Source organism: Panthera leo, chromosome Y (genome assembly GCF_018350215.1).
Source record: "Panthera leo isolate Ple1 chromosome Y, P.leo_Ple1_pat1.1, whole genome shotgun sequence".
NCBI lineage: Eukaryota > Metazoa > Chordata > Mammalia > Carnivora > Felidae > Panthera > Panthera leo.
In genome coordinates, this window is record NC_056697.1 from 7,500,893 (window position 1) to 7,520,046 (window position 19,154).

The 19,154-nt window shown below is 39.0% G+C and overlaps 1 protein-coding gene across 4 annotated transcripts in view; it reads right to left on the bottom strand.

Moving 5' to 3' along the window:
• The window catches only part of LOC122212687 (probable ubiquitin carboxyl-terminal hydrolase FAF-X), a 160,413-nt gene that overhangs the window by 115,781 nt on the left and 25,478 nt on the right, over positions 1-19,154 (bottom strand). For all 4 annotated transcript variants that reach the window (XM_042926655.1, XM_042926652.1, XM_042926654.1 and 1 more), the window contains exon 2: positions 4,476-4,730. In XM_042926655.1, coding sequence (XP_042782589.1) covers positions 4,476-4,571 — 96 coding nt within the window. In that variant the 5' untranslated portion in view covers positions 4,572-4,730. The remainder of the gene's footprint in view (positions 1-4,475; positions 4,731-19,154) is intronic.

Consider the following 19,154-nt stretch of genomic DNA (forward strand, 5'->3'; position numbering starts at 1 on the left):
ACAACAAAAAAACAAACAAACAAAAAAAAACACCCTTGGGGTGCCTGGGTGGCTCAGTAGGTTAAGCATCTGACTTCAGCTCAGGTCATGATCTCACCATCTGTGAGTTCGAGCCCCGCACCCGGCTCTGTGCTGACAGCTCAGAGCCTGGAACCTGCTTCAGATTCTGTGTCTCCCTCTCTCTCTTGGCCTCTCCTCTGCTGACCCTCTGTCTGTCTCTCTCTCTCTCTCTCTCTAAAAAATAAACATTGGGTCGCCTGGATGGCTCAGTCGGTTAAGCATCCGACTTCAGCCCAGGTCATGATCTCACAGCTTGTGAGTTCGAGCCCCGCGTCAGGCTCTGTGCTGACAGCTCGGAGCCTGGAGCCTGCTTCAGATTCTGTCTCCCTCTCTCTCTGCCCCTTCCCTGCTCATGCTCATGCTCGGTCTCTCTCTCTCTCAAAAGTAAATAAAAACATTAAAAAAATTTTAATTAAAAAAAAAAAAAAAAAAAGCATACCCTCAAGAGAGGCTACTTTACGAGGTTCTAATCTTCTAGATTTTTATCAGAACCTAACCAACCTAGAAGGGAAATACCAAACTCCAGCCTGCTACAGACTTCCATGTGGGGAAGGGGAAACAAAATAAACAAAAACCCTGCAACATTTAGTGTTGAGAAAAAACAACCATCAGTCTAGAATTCCCTATACTTGAATATTATACTTCAAAGTAAAGAAGAAATTTCTCAGATAAAAATTGGGGGAATTTATTGCCTATCTTGCAAGAAATGTCAACATCTTCCAAGAGAAGGAAAACAGTCAGAAATCTGAGTATGTGTAAAGAAAAGTATTACAGCCAGGAGTAAGAGAAGATAAAATAAGGACCTTTATTCTAAATATATATATATATTAATGTATGTAACATATTAATATAATAAATATATGTATTATGTAAATATACATTTATATAAATATAATTATATATACATATAAACATATATATGTATATATATATATATGTTTCGAGAGAGAGAGAGAGAGAGACAGATGGGGGAGGGAGAATCCTAAGTACGCTCCTTGCTTAGTATATACATACATATGTATATATACACATATACATATGTGTATACACACACACACACACACACACACACACACACACACACACACATTTTTTTTTTTTAAAGAGAGAGAAAGAGAGATGGGGGAGGGAGAATCCTAAGTATGCTCCATGCTTAGCATGAAGCCCACTGTAGGCTTGGATCTCACAAGCCTGGGATCATGACCTGAGCTTGAAATCAAAAGTCGAAGCTTAAATCTCTGAAGCTCTTGCTCAACTGATTGAACCCCTCAGGTGCATCCTTCATATTCTTAATAGAATTAATATGCAACAATCTGTCCAAAAGCAACGATGTGTTCAATAAATGGGTAGGATAAAGGAGGAGAATGATACAAAGCAGCAGTGGGAGGAGTTAAACATAAATTGTGGTAAGGAATATGAATTTCCCATGAAGTTGTATAGGTTATTTGTAAGTGGATAGAATGTATTGCAAACTCTAAGGCAACCACTATAAAAGGACAAAAAAAAAAAAAAAAAGGTAGGGGGCAAACACGTGGCTCAGTCAGTTGAGCAACTGACATCAGTTCAGGTAATGATATCATAGTTCCTGAGTTCAAGCCCGTGGGGGTAGGGGGAGGAGGGGTTCAGCTCAGAGTCTGGAGCCTGGAGCCTGTTTCAGATTGTGTGTCTCCCTCTTTCTCTCTGTCCCTACCCCCCTCTCAAAAATAAATGAAAACATTAAAAATATATATTAAAAAAAGTATCATTTGTAAGATGTTACAAAAGCAGAGAAAAAGGAATTCTATAAAATGCTCACTCAAAACCACAAAAAGTAGAATCAAAGTTGAAGGCAAAAGAAGGAACCAAGGACAAGGGCAATAAAATTATCACTATTTTCAATATGCATACATCTTATAGGTTCAAACTTTTATTTCACTATAATTGATAACACTACTATTCTCACTTTTAAAAAGTAAAATGATCAAGTCCACAATCCCAAATAGACTTTAACCACCTCTCAAATACTAATAAAACAAGTAAATTAAATGACAAATGAATTCTATAATGAAATATATCGACTTTTTCTAAGTTCCCTTATATTCCAAATTACTATATGCTGGGCAACATATCAAGCCTCAATAAATTCCCAAACAGTGACATCACTGAGAACATACTGTCTATCCATAAAGGAATTAACCTATAAGCCAGTGACCAAATTGGAGAAAACCTCCAAGTGCTTGACTATGACACACTACATTTCTAAATATATTCTTCTTAAAAAATGTTTATTTTGAAAGAGCACATGCACAAGTGGGGGAGGGACATACAGAGAGGAAGAAAAGAAATTCCCCAGTAGGCTGTATGCTGTTCAGTGCACAGGGCTTGAACCCATGAACTGTGAGATCATGACCTGAGCTAAAATCAAGAGTCAGCTGCTTGAAGACTGAACTGTCCAGGCCCTCCTAAAAATATTCTTATGTAAAATATCACCACACAAATTTTAAAATATGTTAGCAGAAGGGTGCTAACTCAGTCAGTTGGGTGTCCAACTTAGGCTCAGGTCACAATCTCAAGGTCCATGAATTCAAGCCCCGCTTCAGACTCTGTGCTGACAGCTTAGAGCCTGGAGCCTGCTTCTGTTTCCGTGTTTCTCTCTTCCTTGGCCCTCCCCTGCTCACGCTAGGTCTCTCTCTGTCTCTCAAAAATAACTAAACATTAAAAAAAAATATGTTAGCAGAATGACAATAGATACAAATGCATTAAAAGCTGTGGTATATGATTTGATAGTCTAAAATGCACGTTTTAGAATACAACGAAACTGAAAGAAAAGTACTAAACAACTGTCTAAATTTCCACACCGAGAAACCAGAAAATACACAGCAGTGGAACCCAACAAAAGCAAAAGGAAAGAACTAATGAAGATTAAATAATAAAATTCCTAATGTAAAAAGAAACCCCATATTCCAAGCCAATACTTGCAAAACTTTGCAAAGTTGAATGAAACTAACCCCCTAGAAAAACTGAGGAAGGAAAGGAAATGCATATTACCACTTTCAGAAATAAAGAAGAATTAATGTTACATTAAGTCTTTAACAACTATTTTCTATTAATCAAATGGAAATACATTTCTGTTAACACAAATTCTTTCACAGAAAAGAAAAATTAATTACATCCATTATAGGCCAGCATTAAACTAGGTTGCTCAGTCAGTTGGGTGTCAACTGTTGATTCTGCCTCAGGTCATAATCCCAGGGGTTGTGGGACTGAGCCCCATGCTGGGCTCCATGCTCAGTGTGGAGCCTAAGATTCTCCCTCTCTCTCTCTTTGTCCCTTTCCCCTACTTACGTGCTCCCTCTCTTAAATGAAAAAACTAACTAAATAAAAATAAAATAAAATCTGAGTTGAGCCCTGTACATACACTATTTTACTTATCCACACTTTAAATATACAGACACTGGTAGTTCACAGATCTCTAATTTATATGTCCTCAGGGCCAGCAAGGTTATAAAAATGTAAGCAGGCCTTTGAGTTGTGAGGTTTTGTAGTGCAACTTTGACTTCTATTACTGGGGATAGGACATAAAGAGACATGGCTTTGTGATAAGTATTTGAATGATTAAGTAAACTAATGTCAACTGGCTTCAAGTGACAAAGCAGATTCCTATCTGAAATTGGTGGCTGACATTCAATGACAGCTAATTGTTGTAAAATGAGAGTGTGGGTCTAATGTGAAAAATCTGGAGAAGCCAAAAATCCAGATATTTATGTGAAATATTCTGATTTTTGAGTTGTTGGCAACCAATGAAAAAACATTTTAAACACTGTCAGCCAAAAAAAAAAAAAAAAAAGGCTTGGGGGTAAGCTGTGGACCCTGTGCTGCCATACATCCTCCAGGACAGTCACTAATGGGGTCATGGCTGTTGTGCCACTCAGGAATGCCAGAAGGTGCTGAAGATGTGCAGAGTTTGGGGAAAGTGACTTGAAGATGCAGGCTGGACAGTGTCCTCAGGTCTCTGACAGATACAGGGTATGGGTGGTTTGTACATGCTATAATAAACAGTTCACAATTTTAAAAAATAATTACTTCCCTAACTAACTAAAGATACGGAAATTAAGGCATAGGTATTTTGCTTAGCCACAGCTATAAGGTTAGTATGGCACAAAGATGGGATTCCAAAATAAAGAGCTGACTTGAGTCTATGCTTCTAACAGTTAGAAAACAACTAATTTAATGATTTTGTCATTAGAGACTTGTATTAAAAAATGGAAGGGACCTTACCTTCTTAACCATTTACAGTAGGTTTCTTATACGTCTCAGTGACTGTTCTTAAGCGTAACTTAAAATGAAAATGAGCTTCTAATGATTATAAATTATTCAGGACATCTGTCATTATTTTGTAATTCAGAACAACACAGCCTTAACACATCATATCCTACCTGATTATGTTGCAAGGGGGGCTGAGATTGTCCATCAGGGGCTTGGCCCTGGCTGTCAGTTCCTCCTACTGGAGAGCCACGAGTTGTGGCTGTCATACTTGACACAGAACAGATCTTTGCTATTTTCTCTGCTTTATATAGCAATTGTAACAGAAGAAATTATAGTCCAGTTAAAGGAGAATAAGTACCAGCATATGTCAGGCTTAAAAATGTCAAATTCAAGGACAGACCATCTTGCAGAGACCATTTCATAACCTAAAAACAGAAGAAAAAAAGGCATATTTGTTTTAAATATTAAAAAGGCAAATAATGAATCATTCCAATTTTATGGTGATGGTGGTAATATCACTCTCTATAGTCATTAACAGATGGCTATAAAAGACCGAAGTAAAATCTTTATTAATATTGTTATTCAACCTACTAAATTCCTACTGCACCTACCAGTAGTTCTAACACGAAAACGTAGAAAATATATTCTTAATATTATATATAGTAGCACTAGAAAAAAATACAAGATTTTTACTCATCATATATGACTTAATAAAGAATCAGAAAATGTCTATCAACTGCTCTCTTAAATACACTGAAATATACTAAAAAAAATAAGATGTAGACTACTTTTTAACAAATAAAATGAAAAACCAAGTTAGCAAATAGTAACAGTACTCCTTATTATACGCAGAATGAGAAAGTAGGTTAAAAAAAAGACCCCAAAACATACACATAAATGCACACACAATCCCTCCATAGGGTCAACTACTATACGATCACATTAAGTACGTTTTTCCCCAGCATATAAACATGCTTTATACAAACTAAACTTTTTTTTTTTTTTTTTTTAAGTTTATTTTGAGAAGAAGCAAGAGCACAAGCAGGGCAGGACGAGAGAGAGAGAGAGAGAGAGAGAGAGAGAGAGAGAGGGAGAGAGAGAGAGGGAGAGAGGAAAGGAGGAAGGGAGGAAGGGAGAGAGAGAGGGAGAGAGAGAGAGAGAGAGAGAGAGAGAGAGAGAGAGAGAATATGAATCTCAGGCAGGTTCCACACTGTCAGCCAAGAACCTGATGCAGGGCTTGAACTCAAGAATTGTGAGATCATGACCTCAGCTTTAATCAAGAGTCAGTTCCGACTGAGCCACCCAGATGCTCCTGAAGTAGATGATTTTTAAAACTTAGAGAAACTTCCTACTTTTTTATATTTGAGTCCCGCTGCTTACAAAACTATTTAAAAATCATTTTTTCATGCAACTTGAAAAAAATTTGACGTCTTCTTTTCATTGTTCACTACTTCAAGTTTGTTCTCTTCTCTTTTGTCCTTTTAATGGGCTCCTGATGCCAGTTTGTCCATAATCTTAATTCTCTGAATTTCTTTTTTTTCCTTAGTCTACAAATATGCCTAAATTCTTCTTATTAAAAGCCTATCAGTCCTTCTCCAGAAATTTCTTTTTTTTTTTTTTTAATTTTTTTTTTTTTTAATTTTTTTTTTAACGTTTTTTATTTATTTTTGGGACAGAGAGAGACAGAGCATGAACGGGGGAGGGGCAGAGAGAGAGGGAGACACAGAATCGGAAACAGGCTCCAGGCTCCGAGCCATCAGCCCAGAGCCTGACGCGGGGCTCGAACTCACAGACCGCGAGATCGTGAGATCGTGACCTGGCTGAAGTCGGTCGCTTAACCGACTGCGCCACCCAGGCGCCCCCTTCTCCAGAAATTTCTTGAAAGAATGTCTACGTTATTTCTTTTTCCTCATTTGATTCACGTTCAAAACTGCATTTGTCATGATGGTTTTAAAGGAGGTCCGTATATGGCATTGGAAATAAACCAGTTTCTCTCAAAACAAACATGCAAACCTCTCTTCCTAAATGTTTTCTGGGGGGAGGGTAATAGAGATTATGTATGATTCAGGATCAAGATTCTATTTATCCCTATAACTCTGCAGTTTGCAGTTTGTGACTTATATTCTATGAATTAGGAACCTGAGATTCTAAGAAGTTATTTGACCAAAGCACAGGTATGTTAAGTATGCCCTAGAACTAATCCCATCTCTTTGCAGGTAGGGAGGGATGGGTGGATATTATTTCTACTTAAATTTTTCTTCATAAGATTTTCCATTGCAAGTTGAATTCCTTTTGGTATGAGAATATTCGAAATAAAATATCCTAAAATTGTTTTCCTGTCATTTTGTGTCTGCTCATATCCTTATATCTGGAGATACACAGTTAAGTAACCAGCAAAAGGCCTAAGTCGTTTTCTTTTTCCTTCCTTTCCTTCCTCTCCTTCCTCTCCTCCCTCCCTCCCTCTCTTTCTTTCTTTCTCTGTTTCTTTCATGTTTAATTTATTTTTAAGAGAAAGGAGAGAGAGAGGAAGAGCAAGCAAGACTGGGGGAAGGGCAGAGAGGACGGGGATAGAGGATCCAAAGCAAGCCCAATGCCTCGGAGCTTGAACTTACGAACTGTGAGATCATAACCTGCCAATGTCGGCTGCTTGATCCAGGTGCTCTAAGTCATTTTCAACAAAAGGCTGTTATAAGAATAAGTGGAAAAAAACTGACAGTATAATCTCTGCTTTTTCTCAAACAAAGTATGTTTGTCCTATATCATAGAATGATCTTTTGCCTCTGAGAAAGCCTTACCTGGACAGTACTTTTTCTCTTCTCACAGTTCCAGTTCTCTGGGAGTTCTGGTCTTTTCCTGTTAACTACCCATTAATATGCTTCACTCTTAGCTATTCATTAGGGCTGAGCAAACTTCCATCATAGGGTATATCAAGTCTTAGCTTACAGACTTTACTCTATTGTTTCTGCCTTATCACTCACATCATCTCTGCCTCCACATAAAATTCTCCTTTCCTAAGCATGCTAGATTGATGGCTTCTGACACCTGTAAGCACTGAGATGGCTGGTCTTTTGGTAAATGAACAAGTAATATGTATGGAGCAAATACATTTCTAAAGTCAAACCTGAACTCAGATCTCAAAGTTACCATTTCCACTAAAATACCTGCCTATTTTAAAAGACAGAGAGAATAACCAATCTGTTTTTGGAAATGGAAATACCACCATACTCATAAACATATGTAATTACTTCAGTACAGTGTCTCACTATTACTAGGCAAAAACTAATTTTCAACAAATACCCTGCTTTCTAACACTACAGTGTACTGTGAGGCATTTGAATGTTTGAGAAGTATTTTGGAAAGCAAACTTTTCAAATATAATTTGGAAAGATCTGAGTCAAAACCAGAAAAGCTTATGCCATATATCTGTTCTTTAAGAATGATACTGAGGGTGGGGGCTAGAATGATACTGGGGACTATATCTTCGATTGCATTTAATTAGAGAGAAAACATGCTGGGGAATATGCTGGGGAGAAAATATGCTGGGGAAAAAAGTTAGTGCTTTACTTGACTTCATGTAGGAGTCTCAAACTTTAAATAATACTGTTAAAATTATCATATAGATTTATTAAGGTATACCAACCAGACCAATCAAGGGAGAAACCCTGCATTACAAAGACAGTTTCTGAAAAAATTAGCAATTATTCAAATAACTTAAAATGTAATCTAAAACAGCAATGCTACATTCCTTTAGATCACAGCAGCAGTTTTTTCAATACAAACTCTAGCATCTCTTAACATATTCTAGGACTAGAAAAGTTATCACCTTTCTTAATAAGATAAAAATCAGTAATGTGATGTCAGCAAGATAGCAGAATAAAAAACTTCAGGCCCTACCTTCCAGAGACACCAAATTAACAGCACTATGCAAACAAAACTGCATTTATGAGAAAGCTAGAAACTGGCTTTAAGCACGCAGGTAAGTGAGAAACTGGATTCAGGACCCAAGTGAGTGAATAAATTTAACAGAACTGATGACTTTTAGGAGTTTATGTTTTTAACTCAAGTTTTATTTACACTAGCCCATCCCCCAGTCCAATGTAGCTCAAGACAAAATTAAAAATAACACCCAATTCCAGCATGGCTCCTAATGGATCCTTCACTCAGATCAGCAGGGGTATGGGGAACTTAACTCCATACATATTTCTAGCTTCAGATCCTAGAGATCTAAAATTTGCAGCATAGTTTGAGTACAGGTTGAAGGCCACTGAAAACAGGGCAAGTGCTGTATAGCATGTTATAGCAGCAGACACTATAGGCACAGGCAGGCCAGGACGAGCAATAGATTAGTCAAAAATAACACAAGCCCAAAACTGATGAGAAAAGAAAAGAAAAACAAAACAGGAAATGAAGACAGTTCAAAGTATCCACATTTACCATTAAGAAAACACACAACACCCAAAACATGCATTCCTAGGATGGCCTGACCCAGACGTCCAACTGCACTGAATGGTGAAGGAAAGTCTCCCCCAACCCTGCACAAAGCTGATCAAGAAGCATGGGACAAGCCTAGGGAAAATACAGGTGGCCAAACCCTCCCCTTCCCTCAGCCCCCACCCCTGCCCAGGTCCCAGCCTAGGTGAAATAGATGTGATATTCCTCAGACACTCCAGCTACCCAAGAACAAAGGAAAGGGGTTTAAGTGCTTGCCATGGTATGTGGGAAACTAAGGCAAATGAAAACTTAAATTCCCTTACTGCCTACAGCCCACTGACAAGTCCTTTAAACAGGGAGAGTGACCCCCTTCTAGGAGCTCTGCTGCTTTGATGATGACACTTTGCTCGGGGCAAAAGAGAACCTTAGCTTAACATTATTCCAACCCTGAGGATCCTGTAAGTTTACTTCCTTTATCTCAACTGTCCCAGGATATATGCTGGCATTCATGCTCCAAGCTTACCATCCCCGATATACATCTGAAGGGTCTCATGATTGAAGTTTCATTAAATAGTGATAAATGGTGTTTCCCTACCAACAGCTAGCCCCTCAAGGTTCTGGAACTATTGCTTCAAAAATTCCTTAGAAATTTATTCTATCTCTGACCCCCTCCCAAACTGAACATATATAATGAGGTACCCATCACAACCCTAGTGCAGTTCTTCCTGCCCAAGGGTCCGGTCCCCATGCTTTACTAAAATCACCTTTTTGCACCAAAGACGCCTTCAAGAATTCTTTCTTCCCCTGCTGCCTCTGAAGCACTCCACCATGACTCCAAACTTCATTATATGGTGCCCAACAGGTGGGACTCAGTCTGTTCATTTGAAATCTGAGCCTTGGTGCAAATATGGTTGAGAATACTTTTCTCTTTTGCTTCTTTATTCTCATTTCAGGGGTTGTTCAAGAAGTATGGTCTTACTGAAACACTTTCATGTTGACTACTTAGGCTGCCTCTAAGAAGACAGCCTGCCTTTTGGCTGGAAGTTAGTATCCTGGCTACAATGGGAGTAAGTCCCAGAAACTTGATGCCCTCTATTCCTGGCCTTACACAAAGTTGTCTGTCTTGGGCACAGGATGACTGCCAATCTTAAGACTCCTCATTGGTTTAAGGAGATCCCCTCCAAGTCTCTGGTCATGCCCTATCAGTCCAGGAGAACTGCACTGGGAGCTGGCTGAAACCAGTACCCAACTGAATTAAAACCAGGGACTATCTCCTAGGATGTTGGCTGTAAGAGACTAGATGTGTTGCAATGTCGCTCAGATCATGATGGATTTCTGCCTTTACTGTTTTTGATCAATGTCTTCTACTATTACTTAAGTTACAAAATTGAGTAATTCCCCCTTGTAAAAGTTTTCTAGTGTTTGCCATGGGTTAAAAAAAGGCAGGTTCTTCAGGAAACTAAAGCATGGTCTCCACAGCATGCTCTTCAAACTAGGTAATCAGGGAATGACCATCAGGACATGTTCTTCAAAGCATGGCCTTTTTTAGGGTATGGCTTCCAGGGTACATTATTTCTGTTCAAACGCCAGGCACCCACCTGTAGTCTAGAATGCAATGGGGAAGTAGGGGGACACTAGCATCCCTCCTTCAGAAGCTGTCTGTCAGCTGGTTGGTGGTCCTAGCAATTTTGTTTGAGGGACGCCTTAGGTAGCTTTGACACCAGGAACCTCTGCTATATTCTGTGTGTGGAATGCCACCGAGGAGTTGGGGGTGGGGGATTTTAGGGGTAATGGACCTCCTCTCTTTTCTACTTATTTCTTTAGGAAAAGCATGGGAGCTTCTCTTTAGGAAAAGCATGGGATTCTCCCTTGGGATGCCTTTTTAACCCACTGGAAACAATCTGGATTGCAAAATGCAGAAACGACTGATCCTGTAACACTGCATGCCTTTAGTAAATGGCAAATGGATGTAGGTACTCTAGGTCCAAGCCGTCATGGCTACAGGGATCCAGGGGCGTCTTGCAGAATGAGTTTGGTCAGCAACCAGGTCAGTAAACTCTCTCCTGATATACTGGACCATAACTGTCTAAACAGGCCTCCTCCTAAATAGAACTCAGTCACTGAAGAAAACACAGGCCATCCTTGACAAAGGGGATGCTGTCTTGCTGTTTACCCTCGTAACAGATGTGACAGCTGATCCCTCATTCATTTCCTGGGCTCAAAGGCTACAATAATTGGAGCCATCATTGGTTGAGTCTACCTCAGGATGGAAACTTTAAGAACAATTCCCAAGCAGCTGCTGAAATTCCATTTGTTTCAGGGAAATTCTGTGTCTTCTCCAGCCAAGCATGGACTGCCTACTTTCACTAATTGGTGGGGAAAAAAAGAGAGAAACAGAGAAAGCATCTGCTCCTCCGTCCCAGCTGACAAGATTTAAAACCCAGGAATTTTTTTGTCTTCTTCTGGTATCTCACCTCTACTATCTTCCCCTCCCCTCCGGTTTCTGCACTATCTTGGGTGTGGCCTACATAACTGGTTCCTAAATCATCTCAGTGTTTAAAGGAGGTCCAAGGAGGTGCTCTTGGACCACTCATTTCAGATTCTCCCCCTGGTGTCCCAAGTAAAATGTGACAATGGGAAAAAACTGACTTTTTAAGAGAACGCAGGTGAAACAATTCAGTGTTTAAACTAATTTAAGTTTCTTGGACCTGTCTTTAGAGTTATCACCATTAAATATGAAACTTTTATTCTATCAGGGTTTACTAAAGGTCAAATAAGCTCACGTGATCTCTGTTGCATTTTGTTAGCAAAAAGAGGACTTAAAAGGATGATTAATTTTGTCTATCTCAAAGTTTTCGTGGGTAATTCTTAAGACCGCTTTCAAAGTCTTTGGCAACCTGAAAAAAGTTCTGCTTTAAAGTCTGCACAGCTAATGACATTAAATTCACTGGACATCTAGGTCTTTTCCAAATAGAATGGAGTGCTAGAGCATGGATTACTAAACGTAAGGTTTATCAGGCTTTTGTCTTGTTGCAGAGAAACTAAGGCTATTTGGGTCTATTGGAAAACATGCTTTATGACTGATTCATGAATTTGCCATATAAAAAAAATTCTGATGTAACAGTTCACAAAGTTTTCACTGGAGACTACGGTTTCTCACAGTTCAAATTCTGCTACTATAGTTAAGACTGATGGAAATATGGAAAGCAACTCTGTATGCAGGAAAGTAGATGTGTAAGAAAGATATAAGGAATGGAAATAAGATTTCTTGCTGAGGGTAATAGAGTGTAACTTTGTCCTAAATGAGACTGGTTGTTTGCAGAGAAATGGTTTGGAACAAAATGTGAAGGCAAAGGAAAAGTTGTAGAAGGTTCGTGAAGAGAAATCTTTGGAAAGGAATTTTATATATGGTCAGGATGTACTATGGCTTAGATGAATGGATTTTAAAAGTACACTCATGTAAGATTAAAATTCTGCTTTTCTCTCTATTCAAAAGACAAGGTTTTTCGGGGCACCTAGGTGGCTCAGTTGGTTGAGTGTCTGACTTCGGTTGGCTCAGATCATGATCTCGCAGTACATGAGGTCGGACTCTGTACTAAAAGCTCAGAGCCTGGAGCCTGCTTCAAATTCTGTCTCCCTCTCTTGATAAGAAAAGACAAAGTTTTTTTCTCTTTTGTCTGCAGGGAAATCCAAAGCTTTGTTTCATCTTAATCAGGTCTTTGATGACTTAAAAGTTAAAACTTCTCAATGTCTGCTAACAACTATATAATGCCACATATTTGCCTTTAGGATTCATATTTCCAATTTAGGTAAAAAAATTAGGATTTATAATGATCTGCAATCTTAGTTAGGATTTGCTCTATAACTTTACAAGGTTTTAACAAACTTTCCCAAGATTTAATTTGTAAATGAAGTCTTTTTGACCAATTAGGCCTTTTTAGTTGGTACACTAAGTTACTTGGAAATACAAAAATAACAAATCCTTAGGTTGTACTGCACGGGTAAATGCTGTAACTGCTCAAATATATACGCAAGTCCTAAGTTTTAATGTTTTGGTATAAGTTCATCACTTGATATTCTGATTATTGAAGTTTGGTAGGTATCACAAAATAGCCAGGTTTCCTTGACAAGTGCATCATAATAAACTCTCATCAAATCTTTACCAATGTCCAGTTCTGAGACTTTTGTCATTTATAATTGTTCTTATCTCTCACAAAACGTGTTTCATCTTCAAGGAGATTTAAAAAAAGAACTTTTAGGGCAAATACAGGTATTTGAATCTTTAAAATCCTAAAACTAAAATGGGTAAGAATTTCCAGACCTAAAAAGCAGCATTCAAACTGAACAAGAATTAGGAACATGGCACTAAATGACTGAGGAAAATTATAGTTTTGTGACTCAGGAAAATATCACTGTTCTTTGAATGTTTGCCTTCCAGATTAAGGAAACTTTCTCTTAAGATATCTATAAAATATATAGAGATGTCAAAAAGTATTCATATGTAAACTGAAGCACTTACCTTTTCTATGTAAGTCCTCTGAAATTCAAAAAATCTCAATGAGTATTCTTCCAGCAATCATACTTATTTGAATAAGCTCAATAAGAATCTTCTTATAACAGGACACCACTGGAAATACTGGTTATTTTACCAAGGCTTTGATTGGAATGTCGTATTTGAGAGTCCTGCAGACTCAGATATGACCATACAGCTTTAAGGAACTAAGGCTGGCTTTGTGAAACATGGAGCCATAAAGCCCCTTGCAATGTTGGCCTGACACCTTGCTTAGAGAGTTCCCAGCAGTCTTACCAGGAAGGTGCAGGAACTTCAAGATATCTTGGGGACCTCATGAAGTGGAATTCACCCAATTTACAGCTATCACAGACATGCTTGACATTAAGTACTTGGCTTGGCTTCTGGCCTAGAGACCGTACTGAAAGTTAAGTCCGGAGATTCCTTATAAAACATTCCAGCAAAGCAAACTTTAAAGGATCCTTATGGGGGCCTGGGTGGTTCAGTCTGTTAAGCATCCAACTTCAGCTGAGGTCATGATTTCAGTCTGTGGGTTCGAGCCCTGTATCATACTCTATTCGGACAGTACAGAGCCTGGAGCCTGCTTTGGATTCTCTGTCTCCCCCCCCTCCCCCCACCCCCCGATGCTCATGCTGTCTCTCTCTCAGAAATCAATAAACACGAAGAAAATATTTTTTAAAAGATCCTGATGATGAATCACTATTCTTGTTGAATTTATGTAAATAATTAGACTAAGTTTATTAAAAATGGACTTGTTTTACAAATGAATTAGTCTCAATTTGGATATCTCTGGAAATGAGGATGTTTAGAGAGAAAAACAATGTTTCAATAATGTATACTTATGGGTGTTAAATTCTAGTTGTCTTAAATGTTTGCCTAACTAGACAACTTGAGGTAAACTTAAGAGATACTGTCACTATAAGCACAGGTATGGACAATCTTCTTGTTATTCTGTGGGATAATAACAAGACTCCAGGGGTATATTATTTAAACAATTGGAAAATGTGATGGATTCCCCCAACAACTGTATGCAAAGACTTTTCTCACTGCAGACCTATCAATAGGTAACAATATAGTGGTTTATTATTCACATGAGGTTGGGTTAATTCATAAATCTCTAAATATGCAAACCATATCCTTCCTAAACCTGATCTGACAGTTACTAGAAACCCACCGCATATAAACCCAAAAGACCTGTGTATTCAAAGGATGGCCAGTCTAATACAACAGGGGATTTAAATCCAAATAAAAGGGCCCCCCACTGGGTCATATTATGAACTGCCAATGAAGTAAAATTAGAGGTGCACTCTTCATGGGTTCCTGTATCTAAATAAAACCTGAACCCCCTTCATAGGAAATCTATGAACAAACTAATGTGCCTTCTTATTCCTGTGAACCTCTGAAAGATCTCAAATGGTTGCACCTTTTTTTTCCTTCCCTCAATTTATACTAACGATCATACAATGGGCCCTTCAAAAGGATCACCACAGAGATTTGAGTTACAAACCAGAAAGACCAACCTGATTTCTGCTTCCTGTTACCACTCCCATCTAAGGATGCTTCAAGGCTCCCATCTAAAAATCTCACTTGGCAGCACTGGTAGACCCTGGGTTTGTAATACGCTCTAACCACTAAGCTATATTTTTCTTGTTGCTATAAAAGTATCTCTTATTAATTACCTAATTGCTTACTGGACAATCTATATACCACCTGTTACACAGTTAAGGCCTTAAATGAGGCCTCAAAATAACATTATGTTATTAAATACTAAAGGAACTCAATGCATACAACAGTTCTACAAAATAAAATGGCATCAGATCCTTTAATTGCTGCACAAGACTTAGAATCTCATAAAAACAAAACGCTGTGTGCAGTTCCCAGATTACTGCAAAAAATATAACTGGATTTCTAACTGAAATCAACTACTAAAAGTCAACTACCAAGGGACTTTTATTTGGGCTAATCTTTCTAGTTATTCTAATTTTGTTTTGCTGTTTTCTCCCGTGTCTCTTTATTTGGTGCCAAGACTCCATCAGTACGAAAATAATCATCAGACCGATGATCCTTTCTACTCCTGCAGGTTCATACACATTGCCCACCTTGGATTCAGCTGCCTCTGCCTTTTGTAACCGCTCCATGTATTCCCTACCTGATCAATACTGACCCATAGGTAAGGACATCTCTACACCCTTACTCAGCAGGAAGAAACTACAGAAGATGAGAACTTCCACTTTCAACAACCTTTAGGGTTAAGGATTTAAGGGTCAAATTGTTTAGGGGGCATATGATAAGGGAGCATGAGGCAGGCTGAGTGTAAAATCCACCCCCCATCCCCTCAGGTGGAATATGTGTGATATTCCTCAGACACTCCAGCTAGCCAAGAACAAAGGAAAGGAGTTTAAGTGTTTGCCATGGTACGTGGGAAACTAAGGTAAATGAAAATTTAAATTCCCTTACTGCCTACAGCCCACTGACAAGTCCTTGACACTAGCAGAGTGACTTCCCTCTCGGAGCTCAGTTGCCTTGATGATGACACTTCTCTGGGGGCAACAGTGAATCTTAGCTTTACATTATCCCAACTTCGAAGATCCTGTAAGTCTACTTCCTTTATCTCAACTGCCCCAAGATCTATGCTGGCATTCCTACTCCAAGCTTATGGTCCCCGTGATAATCATCTGAAGGGTCTCAAGAGTGATGTTTTACTAAACAGTAATACGTGGTATTTCTCTAGCAACAGCTAGTCCCTCAAGGTCCTGGAAATATTGCTTCCAAAACACCTTGGAGACTTCCTCTATCTCTGACCTCCTCCCAACCTGAGTATATAATGAGTTATCCATCACAACTGCAGTGCAGCTCTTCCTGCCCAGGGGTCCTGACCCCTTTTTGCACCAAACACGTCTCTTCAAGAATTCTTTCTTGGCTGTGGGCTCCAGACCACCCCACAATCACCCCAAAACTTCATCAAGGCCATGTCATCAAGACTGGAACCACTGCCTTTTTTTTAAATGCTCAAATCTCAACAACAACACAGGTCAAACCTTATCAAAGAAATACAGTCTACAAAACAAATTCTGAAGAATATCTGAACTGCCTGAAGCATTTTTTAAATGCTTAAAAATGCAGAATGACCTATAGAACACAGTGATGAGGAAAAGTATTTCCTCTCTCCTCAAAGTCTTTCTATGATGATATTGGCTTGAGACAGATGTAAAGGAGAAAACCAAATTTAATGTTGTACATATGGGGAATCCACAGACATTAAATTCCAAAGACAGTGAGAAAATGTGAGGCTTACAGGAGCTAAGAGGCGATGGTGTGAAGACAGGAGGGTTGAGAAAAACCATTACCAGGAGGGTGATAGAGGAGGTGTTTCGAAAACAAAGGTTGCTGTGTTATAGAAAAAAAATTTACCTAAACAGGAATCTTGGTTAATAGCTCTCTTCCTGGTACAGGCACACAGATGAGGGGGAGATAAAGAGCTTTTCTTGAAGTTGTTGGATTTTGATTGCTTTATCTCAAAACGTAATTTATGCCAAGATATGCCATGTTGGGGTGGCCTGCCCTTAGCCTATATAGGTAAGTAAACAAAATCAGAACATCAACAAAGAACTCCAAGGAGTATAAAAGCAAACATCCATGCAAAGGCATATTGGAGTCCAACTGTTACAATGTATACAAATCTCAAAAGGGACAGGAGAAAGATAACTTGTCCCACACATACAAGGGAACCTCTGTAAGATAATCAGACCTTTCTCAAAAAGAAACCTTATCCCACAGAAGGTAGTGTGAGGATGCTAAGGCAAGCTGAGGGCAAAGAACAAGCTAGCACACCTCTAGCCTCCAGGTAGGATGTATGTGATATTCCTCAGGTACTCCTGGCTGCCCAAGAACAAAAGAAAGGACTGAAGACAAAGGGGTAACTGATAGAGATCACAGGATAGGGCTCTCCATCAGTTTACAAATGTTTTGGTAAATTATAAGAAAAAGGCAATCTTATCAACAGACTTAGTTTCCTGGAGCCCCAACATCACCCTCCCTCCCTTCCACAGTGACGTGGGGAACAAAGGCAGGAAGGAAATGGCAGGTAAAATTAAATTTCCTTAAAACCTGCAGCCCATTGACAAATACCTGAAATAGGAAGAATATTAAAAATGCTCCAGGAATTCCTTAGTGTTATAATGTTTGCCTTACTAGAGGGAAGGCAACCTTAGCTTGGCAAATAGCAAGGCCTCAGGTGTCACAGGAGTCCTCTTTAGCATATTAAAGATCCTCTGGAGGCCTCCCTTTTGACTTTACCTTTCCCAACTAGTTTCTAACCAGTCACTCAGCACAATCCCAGTGCAACTCTTTCTGCCCATTGGTCCTGTCTCCGTGCTTTAATAAAATCACTTTTTGGTGCCAAAGATGTCTCAAGAATTCTTTCTTGGATATCAGCTCTAGACACCTACTCCAAAACCCAATCAAGGATATATTCAAAATGCTGAAAAGAATGCTGTCAAGTGCTTCTTGCATCAGTTGAGATTATCCTGCATTTCCCCTCCTTACTCTATTCATTTGGTGTATTATACTGACTGACTTTCATATGCTGAGTCACGCTTGCATTCCAGAAGAAAACTGCATTCGGTCATGGTGTATACCTTTTTGACATGCTGCTGAATTCAGTTTGCTAATATTTTGTTGCTAACTTTGCATCACTCTTCACAAGGGATATTAGTTCTCTTGTCTTTCTGACTGGTTGTAGTATTTCCTTTTGCCTCTGTCTACCCACATCAAACACCAAAAAAAAAAAAAAAAAAAAAAAAAAAAAAATCAGGTGCATACTTAACACTTAACAATCCAAAAAGAAAATTAAGAAAACAACTCCAGGGGCGCCTGGGTGGCTCCTGTGAAGCATCCACTCTTGTTTTTGGCTCCCATCATGATATTGAGCTGGTGGGATCAAGCTCTACATTAGCTCTATGCTAAGGGTGGATGGAGCCTGCTTAGGATTCTGTCACTCTTTCTCAAAAGTAAACAACAACAAAAACAACTGCATTCACAGTAGCACAAACAAGAATTAAATGGTTAGGAATAAACCTCACTGAGAGATAAAATACTTACACACTGAAAACTACAAAATATTCCTGGAAAAAATTAAGTAAGATATAAATGAATGAAAAGACATCCATGGTAAAGACACTTATGACTGTTAATACGTCATTACCACCCAAAACAATCTATACAATCAATGCAATCTCTTAACGTCCCAGAAAGCATTTCTTTGCAGATAAATAACCTTCCTAAAATTCCTCTGGAATCTCAAGCCACTTCCAAATAGCCAAACAATCTTGAAAAGTACCAATGGTGGCTAGGTCAAACTTTCTAATTGAAAACATGCCTGAAACTTGTTGGGAGGAGTGCTGCCAGATTTATGAAACGTGTAATAAAGCTAATGAAATCTTTAAGTCTACTTGGTTGAATTTTGTTTTCCAATGAATTTGGATTAGAAGCTAACCTCCTTTGGCAGTTGGGAACAAGAAACAGAATTCTGCTGCCCCCAGAATTCTTGAGTTCATGGTCTTTCTGGCTGTTTCTGAAGCCTGTGGTGTGTCAGAAGGAAGAGGTGAACACAAGCCTCTTGATGCTACTAACACTACCTGAAAAAAGATCCTACAGAGACTACTGCCCAGTGGCTGCACAGAATGGTGATTCGGAATCACTGTTGGATGCTGGAGCCATTGGGCTGGCTTCAAACCACAGCTAGATCTCACTGATCAGACAATTGATGCTGGGCAACAATGACTCATTGAATCATCATAAGAACCCTATGAAGGTTACTTAGAAGAACAAATCATAGCACGCCTGGTAGAAGGTCCAAACACACCACCACTACAAGTAAGGAGGAGCT